This window comes from Hemicordylus capensis, chromosome 1 (assembly GCF_027244095.1).
Source record: "Hemicordylus capensis ecotype Gifberg chromosome 1, rHemCap1.1.pri, whole genome shotgun sequence".
Lineage (NCBI taxonomy): Eukaryota > Metazoa > Chordata > Lepidosauria > Squamata > Cordylidae > Hemicordylus > Hemicordylus capensis.
Window position 1 is genome coordinate 428,667,754 of NC_069657.1, and position 13,895 is coordinate 428,681,648.

Genomic DNA, 13,895 nt, shown 5'->3' on the forward strand with positions numbered 1-13,895 from the left:
TCTTAAGAAAGATGCTCTAGGCCCCTGATCATCTTGGTTGCCCTCTTCTGTTGTGTGGAGATATGCCCAATAACATTTCCCTTGGAATTCCTCAGGAGTGAGCTTGGCTCCAACTCATACACTGACTGATCAACCTCTGGCTGGCAGGCAGGATTCCCCCCACACCCGAGATGAGATTGGCAGTGCTCTCTGAAACGTTCTTGGGCCAAACGCAGCCTGATTTATCCACTGATGGTCCTCCTCACCACAAGGAATGGGACTAGATAGCCTTTTTATCTCCTCCGGTACTACAATTTTAATTGCACTAAAACCCAGCTAAAATAAAAACCAGCCACTTAAGCTAGGTTTGTTCCTATCCGTAAGACTAGGTACAAACTACTTCCAGGTCAATATCAATTGAGTTTACTTCCAAGCAGTAGCAGTTGGGAACCACCAATCTTTTCCAGCATCTGGAAGAAATGTGTTGGTCAAGATTTCATAAGGCAGTACAGAAGCAATGGGGGAAGAAAATCCCTTCCTTGCTTCTTTCAAACAACAGCTGCTCTGGATTACAGCACACTCATCTGTACAATTTTGTATTAGTGGGAGATTTCGTTCTTTTTCAGAAGCCTACAGTACCGATCTGTGAACAAAAACATTTGAGATGTACGCTGTACTAAAATAACCACCTATCAAGCAACAATTGTCCATAATTGTTCTTTATAATCCTTGACTTCCCCTTCTTTCCTTCTTTAATCAGCTCACCCACCACCAAAATGTAGACTGCAAGCTCCTCAGAGCAGAGGCTCGGGTTTTTTGTGCTTGATGGTGCTACCCAACGTGACGTTAAGAACCCCTCGGGGCTGCTGCACAACTTGAAAGGCAACCTCGGCAGTGTAGCCCGACATGGATGCTGCAGAATGGCGTGTGGCTGCTTCTGGCAGTCAAACACCTCTACCTCCACTGGAAACAAGCCTTGCAAGTCGCACAGAAGCTCCGGCAGCTCCTTCATGTTGATGTAGGGCTGCCAATCATGCCAGTCACCTTCTCATTAATTCTGTGCAAAGTTAGTTTTAGGGAAAAGCACTAGACAGAAAAATCTAAGCAGCCATTAAATGATTCACAGGACTATTGTCTGGCTCTCATATGGAAGTGTGTCACTTGATTTCTCATCAGTTGATTACACAGTAGCTGACAACTTGCAGCTGAATAAGTTAATTTAAATGCCTGCAAAGGAAGGGTTGGAAGTTTCACTTCTCTCCCATAGTGCTCTAGCACAAGGTATTAAAAAAGGCAGCCCTTCCACAAGCCATTTGGGATGTGCATGGACTGGTCCAGAGGCCATTATAAAGGCCGCCGAACCGGTTCAAAATTGGGCCGGGCCAGCAGTCCAGTGCTGGCGGGGTGTCTCCCATTAAGGGCGGGGGGGGGTTGCACTTACACCTCCCGCCGCTTTCCCCCTGCCAGCGCTCTGTTTCAGTGAAAGGTTTTTGGGGCAGCAGTGTTCCTCCCTGCTGCCCCTGTCCCCATTCTTGTTTGGAAATACCGGAAGTAGTGAGCATGTGTGCGCCCGCTGTGCACATCCCTAAAAGCCATGGGATTTTAAAATTTTAATGTGTTTTCATCTATTTTATCTTGCTGTGTATTTTAAATGTTTTCTATTTTATATTAACTAACTAACTAATTAATTAATTAATTACAGAATTTAATTCTGTAAACTGCCTAGAGATTTCGATTTTGATATTAAATTCAATCCATCCAATCAATCAATCAATGTGGTCATGGCCACTAGCTTGGATGGTTTTAAAAGGGGCTTAGGCAAATTCATGGAAGACAGGTTTATCAGTGACTACTAGTCTGGTGGCTATAGGCCATCTCCAGCCTCAGAGGCATGATGCTTCTGAATACCAGTTGCAGGGGAGCAACAGCAAGAGAGTAGTCATGCCTCTCTTTCCTGTGGGCTTCCCAGAGGCATCTGGTGGGCCATTGTGTGAAACAGGATGCTGGACTAGATGGGCCTTGGGCCTGATCCAGCAGGGCTGTTCTTATAAACAAAAAACACCTTCTATATGCAAATAGGCATCTTTGGATATGACCTGTTATGTTTAAAGTGGTGTGAAATGATATCACATCAGGCTTTCTACCCTTGCTGTCTGATCGGGTCATTTATATGTGCAAGTTATTGTTTGATATATGGATGAACCAGCTGGGGTAACTCACTGTCTTTTCCGCCTCAGTAGCCATGTCTTTGGAACAAGAATAATTGTGACTATCCTTACAGGATTTTTGTGAGCACAAGCTAAAATCTGGAAAGAAGACTTTGTACGTTGAAAGCACTGAGCAAATGGTGAACAGTAAACAAATATCCCCTATCCTATGGGCTAAGATAATCAATTTGAAAGGCCAAATGAGATGGCAGGCTTCGTGAAAAGAATAATATGTTGAATAAAAGCAGATGTGATTTTTTTTTAAAAAGAGCCATAAGTATACAAGTCAAGAAAATGGATCTAAAAAGGCCCGTACATAGCACACAAAAAAGCCTGGTGGTTTTACATCAGTACTCTTTATAAGCAAATACAAATCTTTTCCCTTTATTTTGCTGCACCAACTCCTTACCCTCACTATCTATTTTGTACTGAAAGAAATGTTAAAATGGCAAACTACGTTAGGATCACAGCTATCTTGTGTAATGCCTGAAATACCTTTTATTTTAGCTTCAAATGTCACACTTATTCCTGCAGCTGTCAGCTTTTCTTTTCTTTAATGAACTAAATTCAACCATGTAGGGAAAGAACTTGACGTAGATTAACACAATTAAAGCAAAAGCAAAGTAATTAAAACAAAAGGGGGAGGGGGGAGAAGTCAAATTTCCTTGACTCTGTGACCTCTCATGACCTACAATATCAAACAAAAAGGGAAATTCAGCAAACAAGAAAAACAAATCATGTCAGAAACTCATTTCATCACAGTCCATCAGACATCTTTCTGAGCCTATGTGCTGCTGCTTCCCTTGAGAAGCAGACATTCAATGTCACCTAGCTACGTACATAGATTTTATACACTACACATTGTATGTTTCCAAATAACTTGAAGAAGATAAACAACAACCATCTAGACTCCATCATTATTTACATATATGATTAAACACAAGACTTATGCATACCTAGCTCTGAGTGCAAGCATGATGAAACTAAAACCATCATCATTTGGTGCAAGTAGTAACCATTCCCTGACAAGCCCTGGATGGAGCTACCTTGGCCACCTGCCACACTTGAGGCAACAAAGAGCTGGAACTGGGCAACACAACACTGGCTACACACATGGCTCTCTCTGGGCAGGCTCAGACATATGGCAGTATCTGAGGTTGAGCAGCTAATTACCCAGAAGTCTCTACTTCTTCCAGTATGCTGAGATTGGTGTGTTAAGACATAACCAATCTCAGCATCACCCGCCCTACATCCCTCAAGGAGACCAACATCTGTAACTTACTTCACATCTAGGCTACCAAGTTCAGGCTCCCTGAGGAAAGTAGGGGAGGATCTGCTGAGACTGGTATGTTCGGATGACATGACCATTCTCAGCATATCGAACACTGGAGCAGAAGTAAAGGAGTGCATGCTCATAAGAACAGCCCTGCTGGATCAGGCTGAAGGCCTATCTAGTCCAGCATCCTGTTTCACACAGTGGCCCATCAGATGCCTCTTAGGCATTTACCATTTTAGGAATTATCTCAGAATGATAAAATGAATGAAATATTCATTACTTCATCTTCCTAAACTGGGATGTGCAGCTCTTTGGCCTAGGGAATGTAAATTAGCATGCTGGAATTGGATGCTGGATTTGAACAAACAGCAATGGTTTGGTAGCTTGTATTCAAGGATTAATTCCAGTTTCATATTTACTTTTCAATGACAAAATGCTGAGACACTTCAAAATGTCACTCTTGTTCTCCTTAACACAAATCCTCAAGTTTTTCCTAAGTTATTCTATGTTACTGCTAGGGATGTGCATGGAACCAGTCCATGCACTCCCAGGAAGGTGAGGGGGAATTGCTTTAAATAACAGGGAAGGTGCTCTCCAGAAATGTAGGCGCCAGCCTTGAGCAGGGCAACACTGCTGGGGCTGCAAATAGGAATGCTGCAGCCCAGTGCGTGCCCACCTTTTTTTGAAGAGCACCAGCAGGGGGGAAGCGGCAGAGCGGGGGCTGACAGATAGGTGCCACCTTCCCTGTTATTTAAAGCACACACAAAAACCCACCCTCCAAACCAGTGTATCAGACCAGTTCTGTGCACATCCCTAGTTACTGCATTATATTATTATTATTAAAAATATGCACTGCTTTCATCATCATCAACAACAATAAAGTTCTCGAAGTGTAACCACACAGCAAAAGGAATGAGAAAATGGTTCTCTGCCCCAAAGGAGCTCTCAATCTAAAAAAACACAAGGGAGACACCAGCAACAGCCACTGGGAAAGATACCATGCTGGAATTAATACATACAATTGCTCTCCTCACAGTAAGCATAAGAGAATCAAAAGTGTAAAAGCTGCATCTGCCCAATTAGCAAGGGTCATACTACAGTTATCCTTGCCTACAGGTCTCATGCTTAAAGTGAGGGAGTGTGCAACCCCTTGAGGAATTCTGCTCATTCTTAGTTTCCCTTGAAAAACTTTTAGAGGAAACAACTGACGAGGATCCCACAAATTCACTGTGGATTGTAAGGCAAAGCTCTGGTTACAGCCTGAGTGTGCACAAACACTCACACATACAGCTAAGAAATGGTATTGATCTTATAAAGCCCTTTTGGCTCTCACACTAGGTGACATTTTTGTGGGAACTCTAGTTTTAGTTGGTAGCTTCAGTTTCAGCAGTATATTCGACAACCCTAGGCAACAGTAAAGATACACCATAAAATTTAGAACTGGTATACTACTAAAATTGGCCAAGAGAAATCAAGGAGGAGGGGTGAAGGGCTGCACAGAAGATTCTGCCTACCCAGCAACTTCTAGCTCCCCCATAGGGAACTCTACCTCCCACATTGAGAAACTGTGGGTGACCCTGTATGATAAAATGGCTCCTATTATTTCCCTTTACTGAAGCTGGAGCCCTCCATTCTATTTGCTCACCCACTTGTGGATCTGATAGCTCTGCTCAAATAAAAGCAACGTGTTTACATGTATGCGGATCAATATTTTTAAAAGCCAAGACAAATCAGTAAAGGTGGCCAGGAGAGGACAAGGTTCAAGCATTTGGTTTTGGTTTAAAGGAAATGGTTAAATAAAACTAATAAGCTGTTTCAGAAAGCCCCAGCAGGGAAGTAACCTGCCTAGAGAGCAGGAGGCTGTTGCTTCGAATCCCTGCTGGTGTGTTCCCCAGAATATGGGAACTCCTATACCGGGCAGCAGCAATATAGGAAGGTACTGAAAGGCATCATCTCATACTGCACAGGAGATGGCAATGGTAAACCCCTCCTGTACTCTACCAAGAAAACCACATGGCTCTATAGTCGCCAGGAATCGATACTGACTCGATGGCACCACCTTTCTTTCCTTTTTTATTTGCAGCATTTGGTGGAGATAAGCTCATTTCCAATAAACTCCTTTTTGAAGGGGAAGAATCACATAAACAGGGCCTCTACATTATTGTTTGCACAGACAGCCCAGCTCACTTAAAATATTATCTGTATGGTGGACGGGAGGGCCACATAAAGATAGAGTTGACCCCTTCAACCAAAACAAGTTCCTTTGCTTTCCCCATCAGTTTGTCTTCATTTCACAGCTTCCTGCATAAATTTATTTTATTATTTTTATTTTTACATTTATATCCCGCTCTTCCTCCAAGGAGCCCAGAGCAGTGTACTACATACTTGAGTTAAACGTGTGTGTGTACTACTACTACTACTAGTAGTAGTACTAACTATTGTTATTTTTTATAATTATTGTTATTTTTTAATGAAGTATTTAAATAACTGGATGCTAAACTCAATGCATAGGACCTGCCCAATAAGTTTGAAATCCCATTTAGACAAAGAAAAAAGTATCCAACATAAAATAGAACTAAAATTATAACTAAACACTCAAGGAGGAGAAAGCGAAAAACCTTTAGATATAGGCTAACTGAAATAAATGAGCGTGGACAAAGTTACAGAGAACCAGACAATCACCACAAGGATCAGGGAGGAGAGTACAGTATAGACAAATCAGAGGGAAAAGAAAGCAGGGAATTAATATTTTGAATGTACCAATACACACGTTTTACAACGTGTTTTTTGAAAAGGTGTGCAAGGAGATAACCCTAAAAAGGCACATAAAATTTAAAAATGTTACATATTAAATACAGTATTCATTAAGCAAATACAGATAGGTTTCTGGGTGCCACTGGGAATTTGCACTTCCCCAGTTCAAAGATCATGAAATCTATGTGAAGGAGACAGTCCACATACAGTGGCAGGCCCTCCTGTTTCTGGCTGCTGCTAGAAACCCTTCATCGGCCACTCTGCGAATGGTCAGGTTTGGAACTCCCAACCCATCTGTGCTTTGGCCACTGTATGAGGCGTATTTCATTTCTGGGATTTTACAAGAGACAGGAAAAACAACCCCTTTTCAAGAAGGGTTCAAAAACGTTGATACAGATTCCAACTTCGTGGAAGTATCTTTAAAAATTGTCTTTCTACAGAGAAAGATATGTAAAATCTATCACATTCAGTTCGTCCTCTGTTAACTTCCCTTCTGGAATTATTCTTACATAAGCAGCAGATATAACATTATCACCAAAATAAAGAGTTGTCAAACATACTGAACGCGTTAATGCACACGTCATATGCTGGAGGCAATAGGTACGCTAAGCATCGTGTTAAACAGACCTTGCTCATGCAAAATTCTTGCTGGTTTCAGTATCATATGAATACTAGGAAGACTTCGATCCCAATTACGTTCTACATCAATCTAATCAGCAAGAATCCAAGACTTCTAAATAAGGAAAACTCACATGTACAGTTTATTTCTATGGCCATGGAAACTGTGCCGGGGAAGCTTCTAAAATCAGAGGGACGCATGAAAGGAAAGTCATAGTGATACAAGTGATAGCATTAACTTAATTTCACCCCTATATCTACTTAAGCTCTAACTTTCATATCATCATCTTTAGTAAATGGTTCTATAACATACAGTTCACACTGAGTGTCATATGAATAAGAAAGCAACAAAAGATTACCTGCACTTCGTAGGTTAGGATCTAAATCTGGCATCTCCTTACAAGCTTCTGGACTAACGCTGTATATAGAGGCTCCTGCTTCATTGGTAATGCTGCAGAACAGAAAGCAGATAATCAAAACTTTGCAGCAGAAGATAATTTTTTAAAAACAAAATATCATGCATACAAACTTAATACTTAAAAACTAGGAAACTAATGTTTAAGGCTGAGATGCACCCATAAACGTAAGAAAATTAAGCTTTCTAAAAATTCAGGATGTGATCCCAAAAATGTGCATTTGAAAGCAATGTGCATGGAAATCTATGTGATTACTTCCAGTATTTAGGACCTGAATGCCTGACCTGTAAGATTTATACATGTGAATGCACACATAACACAGACTGAATTATGACTCCTCCTGATATGCTATAATTATGTTAAAGACAGAAAGATTGCCTGCTTGAGTTTTGTTTTTGTTTTTGTTTTGTTCTCTTTGGTTTGGTTTTACACCATCCCCTAATCACCTGGAAATCATTTGTTCTAATTTAGGCAGCAATCCTGTATATTTTTACACATGTAAAAGTCCCACAAGGTTCAACAGGACTTCTCTATGAACAAAACTGATTCCCAATATATTGGACTATATATTGCCCACATAAATAATCAGTTACCACTTAACATAAAATATTCTGGACACATATAAAAATAGATCTAATGGAAGCAAAAGTAACCAAAAAAATGCTGCTGGATGAGGCAGAATTATAAAGCACTTTGCTTTAATTATTTAATTATCTTTGTATTCTATTCATCATACAGGTTAAATATAATGGTGGTCATATAAATGCCACTATAACATGCTAATATAACAAGACATAAATTGCCCTTTCACCAGAATAGTGCGTTCCTCCTTGTTACATATTAATTCTAAAAACTGTAGCTCTGTCATTGTAGTTAACTCCAGTGTAAAGTTACTCAGGCAAAACAACACACTTCCCAATTCAGTGCAGATCTACCAGCGCACATGCACACACGCGCACACCTCACGTATTCACAACCTGCATACATGCTAAAGCATTCCAAAACATAAAGCATAATATTAACTTGCAAAATTGGAATAGAATTTGCCCTTTCAGTTACTAGCCTGTCTTACCATAAGGCTCGGGTTTTTTCACAGCTGTCTCCTCTACAAGCTATGGGAGCCACAACATCTCATACGAAGCAGGCCTTAATAGCTGAAGTTACCAGTCCCGGAATGCAAACTTACAAGGTATCAACTTTCCTTTGCTTAAGCATATTCAAAATGCCCCCAATGTTACAGACACATATAAAAGGTGAATTAAATAAACAAGCAAAGTTTTATCACAGTCCTACAAATCCTGAGAAGATGATCAGCTAAAAAAAAAGAACTTATTTCCACCTACTATCGAAAACCTTCAGACAGTGAATACGCTGACAGAAACAATGACATTTCTGTTTGCAGCAAGTAACCAGCCCTTTTAAAGAGCTACAGGTCAGAGGTAATCGGGCTCAGTTTTATTAATATATTCAGAGACCAAGCTCCATTAAGTATAAAGAAAGCTTTTATAAATAAATAAAATAGCCATTATCAAAACATAGTCCCTCTCCAATGACCAAATCAGAGCGTAACTCTACCAATGTTAGCACAAAGGCAAAAATTCTTTTAAAAGGAACAATTAACACTCTTTTCAAAGGGTTCTGAATTACAAAGATTGCTAACACCACACCTGGAGAACACAACCCCACTCTTCTACATCGCAGGCTTTTAAAAGAAAAGGAGGCAAATTGAACTTTTATGAGTTTGACATAAAGGCCATTTTTGACAAGTAAAAAAAATGTAATCACTTGTTTTGCATGTTCCAAATTTAAATTTCAAAAGTAAAACCAGGATTGGTTAAAATGTATTTATTCCATTTCAAAAAGTCTCTTTTCCACATTCTATTTTTCATAAAAGCAGTCCCAAAGAAAAGCTTCTGTAGTATCTATTCTGAAAATGTTAGCAATTGTGAAAACAAACTAATTCTTCTAAGATGTCAGTGAATATTTATAGTCCATTTAAAGCCACACAAGAGTTCTAAACATTTTGCAGTGACAACATCATTAGCCAGAAAAATCTTTTTTTTTCGCTTAGTGCATGTACAAAAAGCACCACCTTTCAAGTAATTTCTCTCAACACTGTGGTCCATTATATATGGCGAATGCTACTAAAGTTTCCAAAGGTGCATTCAACCTCATTATATAAAGAACATTAAAATGCAACCCAATTTTAAAACATTTTACCATGCCATAACAAGAAAATGGGATTGGAGATCCACACCTCAAGATATTCCCTGGACTCTCAGAACACCATGCCATGGAAAATATCCATTTATTGCATTTATCAATAAACATGTTAACATCAATAAAAAAATTTAACATGTTAAAAACGTAACAAAAGGAATCCAAAGATAACTAATATATCTTTGATTTTCATTAGCAAATTCTAACAATTTTTTCACATGTAAAATACTGATATGGGATAAACATTCAAGAAAATAAAGCACTGTATGTAAAATTTTACAGACAGAAGAAGGTGCTTTCCCACCCACCTCCTTCCAAACATCTCTTGCATTTAGCTGGCACTAATGGTACTAATGATATAAATGGAAAAAATACTACATGGAAAGATAGCCCTTTGATATTTTTGTGAGGATGACATTCTGCATACAGAAAGCATCGTGATATTTGTTAAGATATTACTGAGAATATTATTTTCCCAAGTGTGGTGTGCTTTCAAGATTTCTGCTGGAAAAAATCCCCCCCTCCAAATATAATTAAATTTTATTGTGGTTCAAATCTGAAAATTCTCTCATGAAACAAGAGGGTATTGTGAGCAGAAGGACAAGTTGATAATAAATGTATTAGTTTCACTCATTCTTAGCCAAGATTTTATAGACGTACTGTGACTGAGGTTGTAACAGCATAGTCATTATGGTTGCCCCTCTGAATTAGTAAAGGGAATCTGGTATGTTTATTCTTGATCACAGCTATCAGTTACATATGTTTCAAGTACTGTAAGCCAAGCCGTGATGAGAATTTTATTGTTCTGGTACTGCTCAGAGTAGGGTAGGGTGCCATTCCACTTCTTTTCAGGGGGGCTTAAAACCGTCCCCCCTTTTTTCCAGCCCCGAGTCTGGTCTCATTTGAAATGAAACCATTTCAGCCCCTTTTTTACTCCCACTTCAAGTCCTGGTTCTGGGAGGAGGACGAGGAGACGGTGACGGTGACAAGGAATATGTGGCAAAGAATGGAGAGGTTTGGAGACTCAAATGAAAGGCATAATCAGGCAACAAATTCATTACACACACACCCCGAGAGAGAGAGAGAGAGAGAGAGAGAGAGAGAGAGAGAATACAAATCACTGGATTGCATTCGAGGCAAGACACTTTGGGAGGTTGGAGGAAATATGTTTGCGGGGAGTTCAGAAAAAAGAGGGGAAGCTCCTCAAATGTGTATGGAGGATCTGCACCCTTGTCACGGAAGACCTAGCCAGCCACTCAAAAGCTGAACAATCAGCTTATCATCAACCAAGTAATATGGCAGTGAACTTTAGCCCTAGCCTCAGTCCCCCTCTTCCCAGATCAGGTGACTGAAATTGTCTAATAGCTGATCTTGTGTTTGGTAGTATATGCGTGACACAGAACCTACTTGAGGCCTATAAGCCCTACAGAGCTGTCCACACCTTTGGTAGGGGAGCTCCAAGAATAGGAACGTGTGCATGGATTTGACTCATTTTCTCACTGGATTGGGATAAAATGCAGACAATACTGCAGCACATTGGAATGAGATAAAGGTAAAGCACTTCACACATTAAAAGATCTGTACAAATGATAAACAATAAGTACAAAACAGCTCAGATTTTTAAGAGGATAGTTAGAAACAAATTCAGAGATAGCATAAGCAGAGATAAACGTCATCAGGTTTCTAGGATTAATTTGGTCCATATATTTTTCCTTTGATGCTCAATATGTGGAAATGATTTTTAAATTCATTTAAGAAAAGTACAGAGAAAGGATACAGCATGCATAATCTGGATTTTTAATCAACTTCATTTTTTCTTTACATTACTTTAAGAACTAGGGGAAGTGACCATGGATTTGGCATTCTCTGTATATCTTACTCATAGCTGGTTGCCTCCAAAGAATTAATATATATCAAAGAGGTGAAGCAGGAATCTTTTTATTGGATCCAGCTTCTATATATGTAGAATATGCAGTCTTTTGAGTTAAACAGAACTCATCTGACTTCAAGAACATCTAGGTATTATTCATAAGCTTGCAGATTCTTATACAACAATGGATTTATTAATCATCCAATAAAAGGTGCCAACTTATCTAGGTTTCTCTCTTTAGCACATGGAACTATCTATCCCAATCTGTCGTATCAGCTTCGGCTGATACGCCAGATACGTCCATTTCTGGAGAAATGACCATAAAACAGTGGTTCTTTCTTTCTTTCTTTCTTTAACACACTTCTATACCACCCAAAACTCACATCTCTGGGCGGTTTACAAAAAACAAAAAACTAAAATATTAGTTAAAATAAATAACAAAAAACTTAAAACAGTAGTTAAAACAAAATAAATGGCATAGTAAAAGTTAAAACATTACAACAATTTAAAATTTTAAAACAAAATTTAAAACAATGATAAAATTGCTAAAACAATATTTAATTAAAAGCCTGGGTGAATAGGTTGGTCACCTCTAGGCTTGACTACTGTAATGCACTCTATGTGGGGCTGCCTTTGTACATAATTCGGAAACTACAATTGGTACAGAACGCGGCAGCCAGATTGGTCTCTGGGTTTACTTGAAGGGACCATATAACACCGATTCTAAAATAACTGCACTGGCTGCCGATATGTTTCCAAATGAAATACAGAGTGCTGGTTATTACCTATAAAGCCATCAACAGTTTGGGTGCAGGGTACTTAAAAGAGTGCTTTCTCTGTCATGCACCCTGTTGCCTATTAAGATCATCTGGAGACGTCTGGTTACAGTTGCCACCGACTCGTTTGGTGGCAACTCAGGACCAGGCCTTCTCTGTAGCTGCCCCGGGGCTTTGGAATGCGCTCCCTGCTGAAATAAGAGTATCTCCTTCTCTGTTTGTTTTTGGAGGACCCTGAAGACGTACCTGTTTTCGAGGCTTTCAATTGAAATTTTAATATGTTATTTATTGAGATTTTTATCTGTTTTATAAATTTTAACTGTTTCATATTGGTTTATATTATGTCTTAACTTGCACACTACCTGGAGATTTCTATATCAGACAGTATAGAAATTCAATAAAACAAACAAACAAACAAACAAATCTCTGATGTCCTTCTGTAAAATAAAAAGAAATATTGCTGCAGAGAACCAGGGGGAAGAATGAATGTAATCCGGACTGCAAAGTACTCTGTGCTATAAATGTGTTGTATAAAGGAAAGGAAAAGGTTTAATAAGTGTCTAGAAACCAAGATACATGCCAGGTCTATCCTGACAGGTCTGTGTGATCAAATAATTTTTTTTAAAAAAATCCCCGTGAAACAGCTATCATTTGTTAGGATGTCTAAAACTAGCATAAGAGATAGCATCTTTGGATTTGTGTTTCTCCGAGACCAGCCTCCATGTTATTTGGGATACCTCTTTCAAAACAGAGGGGAATTTCCAAAGGAATTTGAAATATGGCACAAAGATCTGCCATTAATTGGAATTTGTTCAAATAATATATCCTCTGGCCTGTCCTAATCACATGGAGCAGAGCATGGGCAAGAATATGCGTATGACACCTTGTCACCCACATTTAGTTGCATGGGAAGATGGCTCATCTGAACTGCCCTCGACACACAAATTAAGTACTACTTTAAAGTATTATTTAATACAACTAAATAGTTTTATATAAACAGGTATTGTGAATAATAATAATGCAGGTGCTGAAGGGCGGTCCAGATGAACCTCCTCCTATAAGATTAGGACAGTGCGCCAGATGGGGGATGGCATGTCAGATGAGGGAGCATTGTGTACCCATGCATCTCCCCAGGTGACTGAGAAGTCTGGCTGCAGTATCGTCTGAACCAGCCCAATGTGTCCTTGCCCCAAAGGCTTTTAAAATGTAAAACCTGACTTTTTAGATCCTGGCCATAAGCTCCTCCTTAGAAGGGCACATATTGTTCAGATGTTTGTTTAGCCAGGCAAAGATTCAGCAAGGTCCAAAATGTCAGTCCTGGATATATTCAACACTGAAATTAAAAAGCCATGCATCATCAGATTATTCATTATGACTGCTTGCATTTCTAAATTCCGCAATAACTGCAGCAGTATTAGGAAGACGGAAGAGAACAGTTGGTCCCCACCCCCCACCCCACTGCCACTACACATCAAAGAAAAGGAATTTTTGCCCCTGGAATGTACACCTAGTAATATTGTTTACAAGAATAGTCATTCAGTAGGGATCTGTTTTGGTTGCTCACACACTGACGGCACGTAGGTTGGCAGAGGAACCGCCACCTGTCTGTCTACACTTTCATCCGAGGACCTGAACAGGATCCTGCATGTACTACCTGTATGTGCAGAAAGCAGACTCTGTGCATGGACAGAGCCCTCCGCACATAGAGATGTGCATAGAGGGCTCCTTTCAGATGAACATGCATAGACTGAGGATGGATCTTCTTCCCCTGATCTGCAT

At 39.6% G+C, this 13,895-nt stretch overlaps 1 protein-coding gene across 2 annotated transcripts in view; it reads right to left on the minus strand.

Moving 5' to 3' along the window:
• SRBD1 (S1 RNA binding domain 1) overlaps window positions 1–13,895 on the minus strand; it is a 252,775-nt gene that overhangs the window by 142,263 nt on the left and 96,617 nt on the right. For both annotated transcript variants that reach the window (XM_053312100.1, XM_053312108.1), the window contains exon 15: window positions 7,194–7,285. In XM_053312100.1, coding sequence (XP_053168075.1) covers window positions 7,194–7,285 — 92 coding nt within the window. The remainder of the gene's footprint in view (window positions 1–7,193; window positions 7,286–13,895) is intronic.